The 17303-nt window shown below is 32.1% G+C and overlaps 1 protein-coding gene across 2 annotated transcripts in view; it reads left to right on the top strand.

Moving 5' to 3' along the window:
* The window catches only part of LOC106635898 (uncharacterized), a 606704-nt gene that overhangs the window by 48772 nt on the left and 540629 nt on the right, over window positions 1–17303 (top strand). For both annotated transcript variants that reach the window (XM_014348085.2, XM_014348086.2), the window contains exons 3-4: window positions 12118–12189; window positions 12277–12417. In XM_014348085.2, coding sequence (XP_014203571.2) covers window positions 12118–12189; window positions 12277–12417 — 213 coding nt within the window. The remainder of the gene's footprint in view (window positions 1–12117; window positions 12190–12276; window positions 12418–17303) is intronic.

Below are 17303 nucleotides of genomic sequence, written 5' to 3'. Positions count from 1 at the left end.
ATAGTAATAACTACAATAATTGCTAGATTTTTCGCTGGTGATGCCTGTACATGTATGTATCAGTTGGACGAATAAATAATCATTAAAGGTTAATTAACAACATCGGCTTTAGTGGTTAAAACACGTACATCTACAGTAACAGTAGTGGGGTGTTTGTCATGAAGTATTCTATTGTTAACTTACTTAGAATTACCGACAGTTGCTATTCATTGTAAGTTGTTGATGTATTTCGAAATGCTAGTAGCATTTGGTCAACTCTGGTTTTCTCTGCTTGTCGTAGGAGAGGAAGTTGGCTCAGGGTGCCCTGGGGAATCGGAAATTCCGTTACTGGTGTTGGGGGCAGAAGTGCTGACTCTCTCTCGATATCTCTGTGTCAGGAAAAGGGAAAGTCCTATGACTTTCCCGTTTTCCTTTACATTTGAAACAGTGACAGTTTTTAAGAAGATAACCAATTAGGTTATTGCAGTATGTTTATAGAATTGTTAATGCAATACAAAAGGGTTGTACAGTAAATCATGATCCTGTGAACATGAAGGGTGAAAATCAGATAGTTCTTTGATAGTCAACCAGATTGCTTTCCTAGGTTTATGTTATGTTGTTGTTAGCTAATGGTGCGGCGTGTACAGATTGTTTCTAGCTATATGTAGTAATTCAAGCATTCGCTATTATTCTCGCTTGGTCTACATGTTTAAACTCTAAGTTATTCTATTTTTTAACATCGCGTCTTTTAAACTTAATCTGTACATACTAGTATTTAATTTTTCATCTTAGTGTATCTGTTCCCAGTTAAACTTTTGCATCAATTGGTTTCTATAATTATTTTATCTTTCTTTTGCTTATCGTTTTCGGTCAGCATAGATCTGCGTGCATGAATCATAGTTGGTCATTGTGATGCAGCTACGAGTAACTTGCAGGTGATTTACCTCTTTTGGGATGCACGTGGATCCTTGCTCAGATTACTTTTAAATCTAGATGAGAAATTCTTAAAAAATGAGCGGGGAAACATTGTTGGTAAATTTTAGTTTACCGACATAACACTGGTATGAAACATTGTGGTTATTTAGTTAGACAGTAATTTATGATCCTAACAATCATTTAGCTACTCAAGAAACAGAAAATGTTGTGCGTTATTTTAAGTTTGTTGGAAAACATGATAAATCTTTGTTGGAGAAGACTGTACTTCTGCAGATCTACGATGTAGCATTAACGTTTCCATTGTTTCGTAACTAAGTTTGACGAAATGACCGTCTTTCTGAAAATTTGTTAGGTCAATATAATTTTTGATTTTCCACCGATAGTCAGTGACAAAAAATAGTTGTCTGTTGCAAAATGACGGTGATTCTTATTTTAGTCAAGTCAGGCTGTCGGACGATCGGCAGACCCTCAGTTCGCAATTAATGGATGCAAAGGGTCTTTTTATCTTGAAGTAGTGATATTAAATAAAGAAATTAATTATATTTTAAAAGTTACATATTTGTTTTGAAGCTTTTATTACGTGCACAGTAAAAACATCAGAACCTTATACGTTGAAAATAAAAATTGTTACATTTAATGGTCATTAAATGTGCTTGTACAATCTTCTTATACACATCGATACGTCATAAGTTTAACCTTTTTTACACCTTGTCAATTCAGAAATTTTACTACTTCAGTCGTGATTTCTATAACCTTTGTCCGAATTTTAACTAGTTCTGTACTAGTATTATAGGTATCACGACTGAAGAAATATGATTTCTTTTTTGGCTGGAAATACTATTTTTAGGTTATTCAGATCAATTGGAAGACCACATTGTAATATTTGTATTCAAAACCGAATTTTTTTCCCATTTAGTACTTTACAATTTACTATTTTACGTTTAGTTTTCAATCTCAGTCATTTTTAATCACAGCTGTAAATCTCTGTTTTATTATTCTTTGAATCAAAATTATCTAACGTCGGTAATAGGTGGTTGTTCAGAAAAATTTCCTCTTGACCGTTCACGTGAAGATACATGTGTCATGTCATACAAGTACATAATATGTATCATAATATTTTATACATTATTTTATAATACTTACAAAAAACTCAGACATCCAAAACTTCACAGTTACAAATATGTTCATAATATAAGTGCGTCACTATTCATTATTCGTATTCATCAACCCTACCTATTAGCCTCCTCGGTAGTGTGCAGAAATTTGTGAAAATAACTATGTATTAAGGTATGTAGGGTGTCTCGGTAAGTTGGTAAGAGGTCTCGAAATAGCTCGTGGGGGCTGTAAGGGGCTGTGTGAAGGAGGCTGTAGGGGATCTTGACGAAAAGTTGTTAGAGTTGAAAAAACATAGTAAATAACTAAATTTTTATTTATATTATGATAGGTCGGTCAAAGGAGGTTCACGATGAGAAGCTCTTGGGGGTTGTAAATAATGCCAAACTTATGAACTGTATAAAATATGTATATATACATCAATGTATGCATAAATTTTTATTTAATATAGTTGTTTGCGTTTGGTAGAGATATACGAATATATAATTACTATGAAGCCTTGGCTCACTCTGAGTGCTTCAAGCGCCAATCTCTCATCAACTAATATTGAAGGTCTAGCCGAAGCTGACTTTTTTTTTTGTAGGTCTGTTTATTCCTATTTTTCAATTTTTTGACGGAAATCATTGTTAGTAACATAAAAAAGAAAACAAGTAGCGTTTTAAACTTATAGAAAAAAGGTATAATAAATGCAATTTGAGGAATGCAATAGTGCAAGTGAAGCATAGATGATGAAATATTTGTCCATTCAGAGGGAGAAAGCAAAAAGTATTTAATCGTATGAGCGACAATTGTAAGCGCATGGCATGTTGTATGCAGAGAACTACATGTAAAAAGATTGTAAATCTACGCATTAAAGTATATTATTTACTTACAAAGTAATTTTTTTATTACAACTAAATTAGAAAGTGTATAGTAATTTTATTATTGCACTCAACATTATTTAGTACTTCACTACGACATAGACTTGTAAATAAAAAAGGAATTGAAATTGAAAGGTATTGAAATTTACTTATTAATATTTATTGTAACTTGGTTATACGTCACGTGCATTACTTAGCATTCAAAACATGATTAATTTTGTAATCAAATAGGCTGGTATGCACCCCAGATTTGCCATGTGTATTGCTCTAAAATTATTAGAAAATAATATCTTAGCTTACTCATTTCTAATAAAACATTTTTATGTTCTTACAAGATTCTTTCAAATCCACTTTCATTACAAAATTTTAAGATGTTTATACACTCAAATTGTATACTCATAGAAGTTGTCTTATTTTTTTTTAAGTAAAACTTCTTTAGGCGCGCCTTATATGGAGAGTTAACCCGTGAAACGAGCGAGTGAGCGAGCGAACGCTGCCGTGCACATACCCGATCAGAAATATTGCTGAGGTTGTCGGGAGGCCCTCTATAGGTATCCTCAATAACCGTATACCTAACGACATGTGAAGCATCTTTTGTCGTATATATATATATAAAAGCGTGCGGTGGCTCAGGTGGCTAGGCCGTTGATTAGCACGCAGGAGACCGTAGTTTTATTCCCGGCCAGTGCGACTGTTCGGGCAAGTACCTCTGTGATTTTTCACATGTGCCTTTTTACCACACAATGCTCCTCAAGGAGGGTTAAGGCGACCTTCTCGCAGCAAAATTGCCTAATTTCCCCCTACCCCCCTCCTGTAATGGGAGGCCTGCCATCCCTCTTCCTTTCCTTCTCCCAAGTGCTAAGTGCCCATAGTAGCGCCCTTATTAAAAGGAGCCGGGCGTAGAGCACTATAATATATATATATATATATATATATATATATATATATCTTCTTACATTATATAGTCGTAAGAGTTAGAGCAAGGTTTTGCTCCCCCCGTTCCCCCCACCTACCCCCCGCTCCCCCTAGCTCCCTCCAAATAAGGTAGTTATTCTTTCATTTTTTTGCATTTTTCGAGTAATCCTACTTTTTTGATAGCTCCCCCCCCCGCTCCCCCCACCAACTTCCGCTCCCCCTCAGCTCCCCCCAGCTCCCCCCCATTTTCCCCATATAAATTATAAATATATTAGTAAAGCGTTGTATATTAACTGTTACAAGTGGTATAATTTTCACATATAATTTTATTTGACCATAAAAACAAATTTTGTTACAAATATCTTACTTACGATGTTTATTTTGATTACATACTCTAAAATGTCTTTTTAGTTGCTCTTCTTTTAGAAGTAAACGCACCATCAACCGTACACCCGTAAATTCACTTTATTTTGTTACCATGATTGTAAGACAGTTTGATACTAAATGTTGACTCAGTAAATTTTAAATTGTTATTTAGAATCTTAAGAGAGCACCAAAAATTTTTTGAGGTGTTATAGCTTGTTAAAATAATTTTATAATAAAAATAAAAAATTAAGTTAACCCTACGTAACCTTTTCCACAATTTTGACAAATATTTTTTTGAACGTTTTTTTCATGACTTTTCGAATGTCTCTGTAAGTGATGATTTCTTTTTTAACTTTTTTCGTATTTAATACTCTTTAAAATTTTTTTAATGTTTTGGCATTCCTTTGTGTGACGCAATAGTTTTTCTTGTTTAATATTATAATGCTACACAAATCACATACAAAAAAATTTTTTTTGTGAATTTTTTCGTGCGATGATAGACACTCTTGATTTGAAAATTTTGAAATACATTTATCACACTGATAAAATTTTTCATCAATGATGGTGTATCTAAAAACATGTAACAAAAAACGGATTGCTTATGATTACATAAATCTGGGTACTAGACGATACTAAAATTTGCTTTTTTGATGAAAGAAAAAATTTGCAAGAGAGTATAAAAATAGTAATGAACTATAGAATATTTTTTTTGTTACTCTAAAATTTCATTACAAACAATATTTTTAATTTCAAATTTGTTTTCTGATTCAATTGGGATAAGAATTTTTTTTTGGTTTCAACATCTAGACAGTGCAACATATAATTGCCCATTAGAAAATAATGGTTTCCTAAAGTACAACCCTAAGGCATCAAAACTTTGACCTTAAGATTTATTGATAGTCATATGAAGAGTTTAGATAAATGGAAATCGTTTTCTGTACAATATAAATGGTAGTGACGAAGAACTGTTTGTATTGAGTGTTATACTTAGACTAAAGACTTCATTTCCTTTTTTTTATCAAAGATTATTCCAGCTTCGATGCTGTATTTGAATAATTTTTTAATTCATAATCTTGTACCATTGCAAAGTCCTTCAGATATGTTTAAATTTCGTATTAACATAACAATAGCTTGGATTTTTGAATCTAATTCGTATAAAAATACTTTCTTTACTACTATTTTAATATTCTGTAGAGAAATTAGTATAAATATTATCGTCTAATTTATCTACTCCTTTGTAATTTGCTTTGTCAATCCTATAGTACGTTACGAATATTCCTACCATATTATTTTAAATTTTTTTGTTCAAAAAGTGAGTGTATTTATTGTGAGATGTTAATATAGCTTTACTTATAAAAGAATCATCATCATTATTGAAAATTTAGGAACATAAATCATTTGTTTTCAATGTCTGAAGAATTATGAAAGTTTTAATTTTGCCTTCTCCTATATCCAGTAGCAATGACGACAATTTTTCATCAATTGAACGGATATTATTTTTTAAATAGAAAATATTAAATAAAGGCCAAAAATTGAAAAATTTTATGGCTTCTTGAACAATAGTAATTTTGCTTCCGTTTTTTACTACTGGGATAATTTAACGAAAGGCTCCACCTAAAATTATTATCTTATTTCCAAAAGGTTTATTACCACTAGATAAATCTTTTAAATCCTATCAACGATTTTTAACGCTTTTTTCGGTACCATAGAAGCTTTATCTAAAATCAATACTTTGACATTACGTAATTTTTGTTTATCTGGCTCAAACTGGAAGAATTTACTTTCTATAGTGCTTTATTCCAAAGGAAGTCTGAAAATTCTGTAAGTGGTCATTCCCTTTGAAAGCAGAATAGAAGCATTACCTGTCCAAGCCATTGTAAAAATTTTTTTTTTAATTGATATGAAATAATAAATTGATCTTTTGTATCGAAAAGTTTTTCCAGATCCACCAGGACCATGGATAAAAAAAATTTTTTTTTTTAATTTTATTATTTCTTGAAAAATTCTACATTGATCATTGATGATTGAGTTGTAAAAACATTTCATGGAATTTATGTTTACAAAATATTCTTTTATCATTGTCAGTATCAATATTATTTTTCATCGTTTCTGTTGGTTCTGGTAAACTGAAATCTTTACAAGACATATTTTCAGAATTGAAAATTTCGTTTGAATGTAAAAGAGCTTTATTTTGATCATCTTCACGATTTTTAATAAAAAATTTTTTGTATTTGTTCCAAATAATATTACCAAAAAAATTTTTAGACATAATAAACCATGCGAAAAATTTTCGTAGTTGAAAAGGCAGTATAACCTTACATGCTCCTTCAAAAATCATATTGTTTTGAAAATCGTGTTCTACTAATTCCATAGAAATAGCTGTTATTAGTGAGAAAAATAAAAAGTGATTGTTAAAAATCCATGTAATTAATTATTATCAATGTACATTTATTACATATATAAATTTTAAGTAACAATTAATATAATTCGGGTATTTTTTCATACTTCGTAAATCTAATTTGCAATTACGGGGGTTGATGCGCAGAGCGCGCAGGGGGCATGTATAGTTATAAGAGCTTAGAAATATCTATTGACCCATACAGCATAGACAGCTTATTTGAAAAGGGAGCCACTAGAAGAATTAATGAAGCTCACCAACAAAAATTCAAGGGCACATCTCTCTGTCTGCATAAACTTTACTACTTTTATTTGAAATTAGCAGCTTGTTCATTATATTTTTTTAAAAACATACCAGTAATCATACCCCAGCTTAAAAAATTTATTCCTGAGTATTTTCGAAAAATGCCATAGTCTTCCGAATTCTGTAAAATATACTTCAACATATTATTTTCATACTAACAATTAATTTTGTTATTTTTTAGGGCTTTAAAAAATATTATTACAAACCTTATTTCAAATAAATTACACTTATAAGGCGATAAAAGGGGAGGTTGGCGCGCGGAGCGCGCACGGGGGCGAAGCCCTACTAGTATATATATATATATCTTCCTCTATTACATAGTCGTTAGAGCGAGGTTTTGCTCCCCCCCAACTCCCCTCCAAATAAGGCAGTTATTCTTTAATTTTCTTGCATTTTTTGAGTAATCCTACTTTTTTGCTAGCTCCCCCCGCACCCCTCCACCTACTTCCCCGCTCCCCTCAGCTCTTCTCCCTACTCCCCTTCAGCTTCCCCATGTATAATGTAAATATATTTGTAAACCCTTATATAATAACTGTTACAAGCGGTCTACCTTCCATATATAATTTTATTAGACCACAACAAAAAATTTTGTTACAATTTTCTTTTTAAGAATGTTCATTCTAATTACATACTCTAACATAACCTTTTAGGGGCTCTGCTCTTACATAACCTTTTTCTTAATTTTGACAAATATTTTTTTGAACATTTTTTTCCTGACTCTTCAAATGTCTCTGTAAGTGATGATTTCTTTTTAAACTTTTTTCGCATTTAGTACTGTTTAAAATTTTTTCAAACGTTTTGGCATTCCTCTGTGTGACGCAAATAGTTTTTCTTGTTTAATATTTTAATGCTACACAGATCACATACAAAAAAAATTTTTTTGTGAATTTTTTCGTGCGATGATTGACACTCTTGATTTGAAAATTTTGAGTTACATTATTCACACTGATAAAATTTTGCATCCATGATGGTGTATTTGAAAACATATTACAAAGAACGGATTGTTTATGATAACATAAATCTGGGTACTAGACGGTACTGAAATTTGCTTTTTTGATCAACGATAAAATTTGCAAGAGAGTATAAAAATAGTGATGAACAATAGAATAGTTTTTTTGTTACTCTAAAATTTTATTCCAAACAATATTTTTAATCTCAAATTTTTTTTCTGATTCGATTTGGATGAAAAATTCTTTTGGGTTCCTACATCTAGATAATGCAACATATAATTGCTCATGAGAAAATAATGGTTTTCTAAGGTATACTCCTGACGCATCAAAACTTTGACCTTGAGATTTATTGATAGTCATAGAAAAAGCTAAGGTAAATGCAAATTGTTTTCTGTACAATATAAATGGTAGCGAAGAAGAATTGTTTGTTTGTAGTGTTATTCTTGGAATGAGGACTTTATTTCCTTTTTTTTTACCTGTGATTATTTTAGCTTCGATGTTGTATTTAAATAATTTTGTAATTCGTAATCTTATACCATTGCAAAGTCCTTTACATATGTTTAAATTTTGTATCAACATAACAATAGCGTCAATTTTTAAATTCCATTCATGTGGAGGAAGACCTTTTTTTATACTATTTAAATATTCCCTAGGGAAATTAATATAAATATTATCGTCTGATTTATCTAGTTCATTGTGAGTTGCTTTATCAATACTATAGTGGGTTACTAATGTTCCTACCATATTATTTAAAATTTTTTTGTTTAAAAAATGAGTGTATTTATTTTGAGATGTTAATATAGCTTCACTTATAAAAGAATCATCATTATTAAAAATTTTAAAACATACATCATTTGTTTTCCATGTCTGAGGAATTATAAAAGTTTTAATTTTGCCTTTTTCTATATCCAGTTGCAATGAAGAAATTTTTTTATTAATTGAACGTTTATTATTTTTTAAATAAAAAATATTAAATTAAGGCTAAAAATTGGAAAATTTTATGATTTCTTAAACAATAATAATTTTGCTTCTGTTTTTTACTACTGGGAGAATTTGACGAAAGTCTTCACCTAAAATTATTATTTTACTTCCAAAAGGTTTATTACTACTAGATAAATTTTTTAAAGCCCCATCAACGATTTCTAACGCTTTTTTTGGTATCATAGAAGTTTAATCCCAAATAATTACTTCTACATTACATAATTTTTGTTTATTTGGCTCAAACTGGAAGAATGCACTTTCTATAGTGCTTAAGGCAAAATGCAGTCTGAAAGTTCTGTGAGTGGTCATTCCCTTTGGAGGCAGAACAGAAGCAATACCGATCTAAGCCATTGTAAGAATTTTTTTTTCAATTGATACGAAATAGTAAATTAATGTTTTGTACAGAAATGTTTTTTCAGATCAACCAGGACCATCGATGAAAAAAATTTTTTTTTTTAATTTTATTATTTCTTGAAAAATTCGACGTTGTTTATGACTGAGTTGTAAAATTATTTTATGGAATTTATGTTTACAAAATATTCTTTCATCATTGTCAGTATCGATATTTTTTATAATCGTTTTTGTTGGTTCTGGTAAACTGAAATCTTTACAAGACATACTTTTAGAATTAAAAATTTTGTTTGATTCTAAAATAGCTTTATTTTGATCATCTTTACAATCTTTAATCAAAAATTTTTTGTATTTGTTCCAAATAATATCACCAAAAAAATTTTCAGACATAATAAACCATGCGAAAAATTTTCGTAGTTAAAAAGGCAGTATAACGTTACATGCTTCTTCAAAAATTGAATTGTTTTGAAAATCGTGTTTCACTAATCCCATCAAAATATCTGTTATTAGTCAGGGAAAATAAAGAGTGATTGTTAAAACATCATGTAATTAATTGTGATTAATAGACATTTATTACATATGTAAATTGTAAGTAACAATTAATATAATTTGGATTTTTTCCATACATCGTAAATCTTATTTGCAATTACAGAGGTTGGTGATCAGAGCGCGCAGGGGGCATATATAGTTATAAGAGCTTAGAAATATCTATTGACACATACAGGATAGACAGCTCATTTAAAAAGTCAAGGGCAAATCTCTCTGTCTATATAAACTTTACCACTTTTATTTGAAATTAGCAGCTTGTTCCTTATATTTTTTTAAAAGCAGACCAGTAATCATTCCCCAGCGTAAAAAATTGATTCCCGAGTATTTTCGAAAAATGCCGTGGTCTTCTGAATTCTGTAAAATATACTTCAACATATTAGTTTCATACAAACAATTAATTTTATTATTTCTTAAGGCTTTCAAAAATATTGACACAAACATTTTTTAAAAAAAATCACACTTATAACACTATAAAAGGGGGGATAGAGTGCGGAGCTTGCAGGGGGGCGGAGCCCCAGTAGTGTATATATATAAAAGCAAAATTGGCTCAAAGTAACAATTACCACGGGCTTCCTAACAGGAATCCACATGATCGAGGTGCACAAGTAGAGAGAGGTTAGACTATGAACAAACATAACCTCAATTTTTTTATTTTTTGACTTTATCTTGAAAAGGACAAGTCAAAAAAAATTTTTTACTTAGTATGGCATGTTTCGAAAATTGATACGGACTTTTCCAAAATCTTTGGAAAATTTTTTTATAACATAACCTCCCAAGATTAGAAAAACAGTTGCATCTCGAAATAGGAGCCAGATAGACCAAAAATAATTCCACGTATAGAAAATAATTATTGAGGTGCAAAAACATTTTACATAAATTCATACAAATAATTGTAATAATCCTAAAAATAATAATTAGTATCTCATAGGCAATGCTACTACCTTTATATCCCACCTGGAAATTGATTTATTTTCTGTTCTCTATAATGTGCTATCAGAAAAATTGTTACGTTACCAAAACTTATATTCTTTTTATTAATTTTGAAATTGGTAGAAATTAGTTAAGCACGGGTGAATTTTAATATTTAATTGTAAGTTACCATAAAAAACGAATGAAATGAAAAATTACAATTTTACAATGGAAAATAGCTAGATGTTTGTTGTTTTTCTTAATCTTAATAATATATACTGGACTATTTTACTTTTATGATAGCCAAAATTAAAAAAAAATTTTATTCATTGGATACAAAGATTCCTACAAAAATTGATTGAACACATATGATGTAATATCAAATGCACGAATATTAATTTTAAATAAAAGAAATTTTTGTTCCGCGTAAAGGGACAAAAGTACCCATTTCCGGCGCATTATAGTGAAAATCTTTGTTTTACTCTGCATTACATGACCAACAATTCGTACATGTATTACATGTATCATAGCGAACATGGAAGTACTTAGAATGCGCGAATAATAACATAAGTAGTAAATTAAGGTATATGTAATCTATGTACGTGCGTGCTCGAATACGTTATAATATTAAAAGTTCCACTATTTTAATATGGGATTCTGAAAGATCTATTAAAATCAGGTGTACTCTTATTTTTTGAGTTTTTATTGTACCTTGGCTAATAACATTTGAGTTGGAAGTTTCACTTCTGCCGGGGGGTCCCGAGACCTATACCTGGGTATTTTAATTTACTTGTATGCAAAATTCCATTATATCTTTGTCAGAATCGAATTTGGCCATGTTAATTACAAGTTTCTTTAAACTAGATTTTACATTAATATGACTTTGATTAAACATTTTTTTTTCTGTACATGTTTAGCAATAGACTGACACCTTCGTATCTGGACTTCTTATAAGATTTTGTAACAAATTAAGTCTATAACTGTATCGTAAAGTAAGACAGATTTTGAGTTGAGTAGCAGCCTTTAATCCGTCAAGAGCCTATAAATAGTTAGTAAGAAATTTATATAAATTTGACGTGCAAATCACAAGGACATCTTTGGATGCTGTCAAGTAGTGTTTCAGTGACGTTCACAATTTTTTACGTCAAATCTTTACCACTTAATTAATTATACGGTAATACGACTAATCGATTATTATCTTTTAAAGTTGAAATGAAATGGCAAACTTTTAAAAAAATTTTAACATTACGATTTCTTCACCTTGAATACATATTTCAAAATTTTTTTGCTCGCACGTTACTGCAAGAAATATCTTATAAGCTTGAGTATGTTTTTTGACTCGTATAATAGAATCAAGATAATTTGTTTGCAGTTTATGCATATGTAAATAATTACTCATATACCCATGCACAACTTCAGATAAGATAAATTATACACTAATGAATTGAATTCCATCATTTAGAAAACATTTTTAATACAGTTGTTTTTTTATAATTTTTTTTTACAGAATACTAAAAGGAAATAATTTTTCAAACCTTGAGTTCAACGTTTTGCTCAATCTACCTAAACTTCAAGAGCTGTAAGTACAAACGATTACTACATGTATTTTATACGAAGCATTTTGAATTGAAAACAATTTTTTTCATTCATACATTTTTTTTTATAGGGACGTCAACTCTAATGTTTTAGTTGATAATTTTACACTTACTTTATCGAATAAAACGCAACTCAAGTGGCTTAAGCTCAATAAAAATCGACTTACACGCATACCGGCATTAAAACTTCTACATCTAACGCATCTTTCACTGTATGTATGACAATTACTGAAACATTTTATTCATATTTTTTTATTGGTTTGTGCAGTACAAATAATTTTGAATCATTGTGAGATAGATATAATGACTTGAATCGTATATTGCATATTGCAAGCCTGTCCCTTGAGTAGTTGTTTATCGAGTAGTAGATTATTATTACTTTAACATAGCACTGTAGTACTTCGTATAGTTCTATCTACAAACTGATGATCTTGACGATAACTGACATAATTCGTTTTTTCCCGTTTAAAATGACATAGTAAATTTTTAATAAGGTTAGTTTACGTTAAAAACAAGGCTTGAATTGCAACTGCAAGGATTTCAACTAATCTGTAGCGCCAATCGCTAAAGTAAATTCACGTGAGATAATAAATTTTTGTTCCTGTGAAAATGCTAGGCTTTTCAACGGCGTGATTCCAAAATTAATACTTACCTTTTTTACCCCTATTTTAAAGTTTAAAAAATATGTGGCTGTTGCGCTATTGGAGTCCAATAATTCATTACCCTTATCCATATGAATTTCGTTGAAAATTTGACGTCTTACTAGTAGTTTTTCTTATTTATAACAGCCCAAGTGTGACGCAAGTCCCGTACACCGTATGTATGCATACTGTACGAGAAATTTAATTTTTGTTTGTGAAAGCCACATATTGACATCGAATTTTTTTCTAAAAGGGTCAAAATTACTAAGTATAGTACTCTTCCATGATTTCTGCACTTCAAAATCATCACTTTTTACTGCAGCGACGATTTTTTTACATCACTTCTTCGATTGGGCTTCGACAAGAGTCAGTTAATCGGTTGGGCCTGGAAAATGGCAGTTATTTGCTTAGATCTTGTGCTAATTCAAAAAAGTGGTAACTCAAATTATTTCAAAAATTTTTTAAAAGTACACTAGAAAATAGTATGCTTTCTGGTCCTAATTGAATTTTTAAAAAATAGAGTTAATCAGTCTCTCCGGAAAGCCACAGGTATACTTTTTCATATACTACATCAAAATACCCTATCCATATTTTTTTCTCATCATTGGCAAAACTCATACAAGGTCCAAATCAATACGTTTAAAATGATTTCGATGCTAGTTAATACATAACAAATTCCACGTGGCCTTTATATGATCCGGTGGCCTTACCGTCGGTGGCTCGGCCGCCGCATATAAAAAAGGGAGAAATATTGCAATTTATATGTATAAAAAGAAACAAATGAAAGCGAACAAAACTATTGACATTGATGTATAAATGTGTGTTTGTGTGGGTGTGCACGAAGCGTGGCTTGTTGTACACGTTAGGAAAACTGTCGTTTAATCACTGTTATTATCAAGCACTGAATTCAATTGCATGCAAATAATAATATCTGACACTAAACTGGGTACTAAACTATAAATAAAAACACAGAATTTGAAGGGAAAAAGGCATTGAGCCAAAAAAAATCTTTCTTATTAAGAACTACAAAACTGAAAAAACATGATGAAATATACGAATAAGCACGCTCGCACGAAAATCACAGTAATTTGAAACGCATGACTAACGTACAACTAAACGCATTGTAATTAACAAACAAAGTATTTCACCGAGTGCACTCGCGAACGGTTTAATGAAGGCGGTAAATCTACTAAGGAGAGATAATCGCCGGTCAAGGCAAGCGAATTTACCAAAGAGATATTTTAGATTTGAGATTTTCGCTACGGAGCCCTGCACGTAATGACTACGACGAAGCGAGTGCCGCGTGAGTTGGCCGCCAAGCACGACTCGGCTTGAGATGATGGATATACACAGCAATGGTCTGCGCCGTGGGTGCCTATTTCTTGTCCAAACTAATGAAACGTATAACTATATATAGGTGTGTGCAGTGCATGATCGCGCTCTTGGTTCCGCAAGCAGCGCGTAAGCCTTAGATCCACACTATTAGAAAGACGCAGTACGACTGTACATCCTCCGAGCGAGAACTGCGAAGTAGAGTTACATATAACTAAAATTTTAATGAAGCTTGGCAATTAGCACATAAGATTGTATATTAAATTTTACGCTACTCGTGCTGATGAATAGATTAGTATAGTATAAATGAAATTAGTTCTTGCTTGAAGCATTGACTTAGAGAGTTACAGATTTGCAATAATTTTTTTATTGAATAACAACCCTAGAATTAAAATGTGAAACCACCTGAAATTTAACCTAAAATATTCTAGATTTAACTGATTGAACAATACATTTATTCGAATTTTAACAATTCGCTATAAACTAACGCAAACAATAATGAGTTCAAACAAATTACTAATATCAGAAGTTATTTTAAATAAATTCGCATTTTTAAATTCAAATAAAGATACAAATTAAAAGTAGCCTTGCATTTATCTATGACTAGCAATAATCTTTACAAACGGTCGAGTTTCCTTTGGAGTGACAAGAACCAGCAATTGATCTCAAAAACATGAAATAAAACAAATTGAAGTGAGTAATTGGATTTATCGACATTTCCCATCCATTACGAGATTGCCAAGGCAACTCGATTTTCTTAGTTGAAACTACGATTTGTAGAAAAATTGTCATACGTAGCAATTAAAAAAAAGTGCCACCTTGACCAGGATTTGAACCTGGAACTCTGTTCTTTCCGGGAAAGTGCGTTACCAATTTCGCCATCGAGGTCTCGGCGACTTCTCTTCTCAATTGCTACATTTTATATTTTTGGCGATTTTTCAGTCCATGCCTGCTAATATTAAACCAATTGAAGGTACTTGATTTAACGAACTTACATTTATGATACGGTCATCGAACATGGCAGTTCAAAAAGTCAAAATTTTTTTGTTTAAAAGAATCAATGAACTTGAAGATTTACAAAATTAACTTATCCCTTAAAAATTACATGTAGGTAACGGGTAAAAAACATAGGCTAGTAATATTGCGTTTACAGACGGTATTTCCAGTCTTGATTTTAGCAACTCAGGCTACGTCGTCGTCTCCAGGACACACTCCAAGGACCACGCCCAGCGGACACCGTCCAGATGGTACCACCTTCTCAATGAGGACAACAATTTAACCAAGCTTGATCTCTCTGGTTGATTTATGCCATTTCTGACAGATATTGAGTTCATTAAGATAATCGGTATGCCAACGATTCCAGAAGTCTTGTCTAGCTTTGGTAATAAAGTTCCAGATGGATAAGCGATTGTCCGACACTGAAACAAGATTTTTCTCGGGTAAACTTTTGAATGATTTTCCTATGAGTACATACGCAGGTGTTGAAGCTTGAGGGTCGTTGAGATCCGCAGAAAGAGTGCATATTGACCGTGAATTTAGAATTGCCTCAATTTCAATGAGGAGAGTTTGAATTTGTTTAAAAGAAAGTAGTTGATCCTTCAGGATGCGTCTTAAATGGTGTTTCAAACTCTTTACTGTGGCCTCCCAAGAACCACCAAAGTGGGGAGAGAGGGGTGGATTAAAATTTCAAACGATGCATTTGGAAAGAGCGCAATTTTCCATCTCCCCTTTGTACTCTGGTGTTTGGAATAGGTCATAAATTTCTTTCAATTGATTGTTTGCTCCTAAAAAATTGGTTCCATTATCTGAATAGACGTGCTCTGGTATTCCTCTACGACTAATAAACCTGTGGAAGGCAGCCAAAAACCCCTCGTAGATAAATCGTGCGCAAGTTCGATGTGAACTGCTTTGGAAAACGCATCCGTAGACTTTAGGAGTCGTCCGATTTTTGAACTGTTTTTCCTGAATTAAAAGAGGTTCTAAAAAAGTCCACGCCTACATGGCTAAAAGCTGGGGCTTCAGTTACGCGAAATGATGGTAGATCTGCCATTTGGGCTTGTAAAGGTTTGGGTTTGCAGCGAATACATGTCACACAATTTTGAACGATCTGTCTAACCTGATCTCTCCCATTTATAATTCAAGAGCGTTCTCTTGTTGAATATAGAGTGGATTGTATCCCTCCATATAAATTCGTCAGATGATACAGTCTGATGATTAAATCAGTTACATGATACTTACTTGGAAGTAAAATCGGGTATTTTTAAATATATTCAAGTTGTGAGTTTTTTAATCGACCGCCCACACGCAAAATTCCGTTGTTATCAATAAAAGGATGTAAGTTATCGAATTAAGTCGTTTTTCTGAAAGGTACAGTAACTTGCCTGGGCTCGGAGTTGCGATCGGTTGGTAGCCGTTTTATTTTAATCGAAAATCTTCCGTGCTGTACAGCGTGGAGAAGACATCGCTCTGCTTCTTGCTTCTCACAAAGTGTAATGGGCAGTCTTCTGTAAAGCTTTGTCGGCCATCTGAAAATTAAGGCTAATGATTTTAAGGAGACGATCATATGATGAAAACCGAGAGTATATGTAATGCGTCTGTGGTCAGCGGACAGAACCGTTTTTTTAAATCCAGGGTCTTCTCGTATAGATATTTCAACGCTAGGTAGCCAGTTCTTCTCTGCACAGGATAGCCAATCTAGATCTGTAAACCAAGTTTTAATACTAAAGAAATCTACAGGAAGTTGTCCTGTGGATAGTGCGTCTGCTGGGTTATCGCCTGTTCGAATGTGTCTCCACTCGACCTCGTCTCCTAGACTTTAAATATCAGTGACCTTGTTAGACTCAAAAGTTTTCAATAAATGTGGAGTCTCCTTCATCCAATGCAGCGCGATGGTGGGGTCGAACCAGAGGACAACCCGTTTGACCTGACAACCGAATCGGGATCGCATAGACATGTATAATTTTTTAAGCAGAGATGCAGTGGATAATTCTAAGCGGGAAATCGTTAAATATTTAAGAGGAGCAATCCGCGATTTGGCGTACGTGAGCATTACCAGCACCCTGCCTTCTGTGTCTACTGACCTAAAATAAAGACAGGCTCCATAAACATACTTGGATCAGTGATGC

This window comes from Copidosoma floridanum, unplaced genomic scaffold (genome assembly GCF_036245765.1).
Source record: "Copidosoma floridanum isolate Cflo_tuat_1 unplaced genomic scaffold, Cflo_Japanese_pri ptg000004l, whole genome shotgun sequence".
Classification (NCBI taxonomy): Eukaryota; Metazoa; Arthropoda; class Insecta; order Hymenoptera; family Encyrtidae; genus Copidosoma; species Copidosoma floridanum.
The sequence above is the reverse complement of the archived record's forward strand: the minus strand, read 5'-3'. Positions and strand labels throughout refer to the sequence as shown.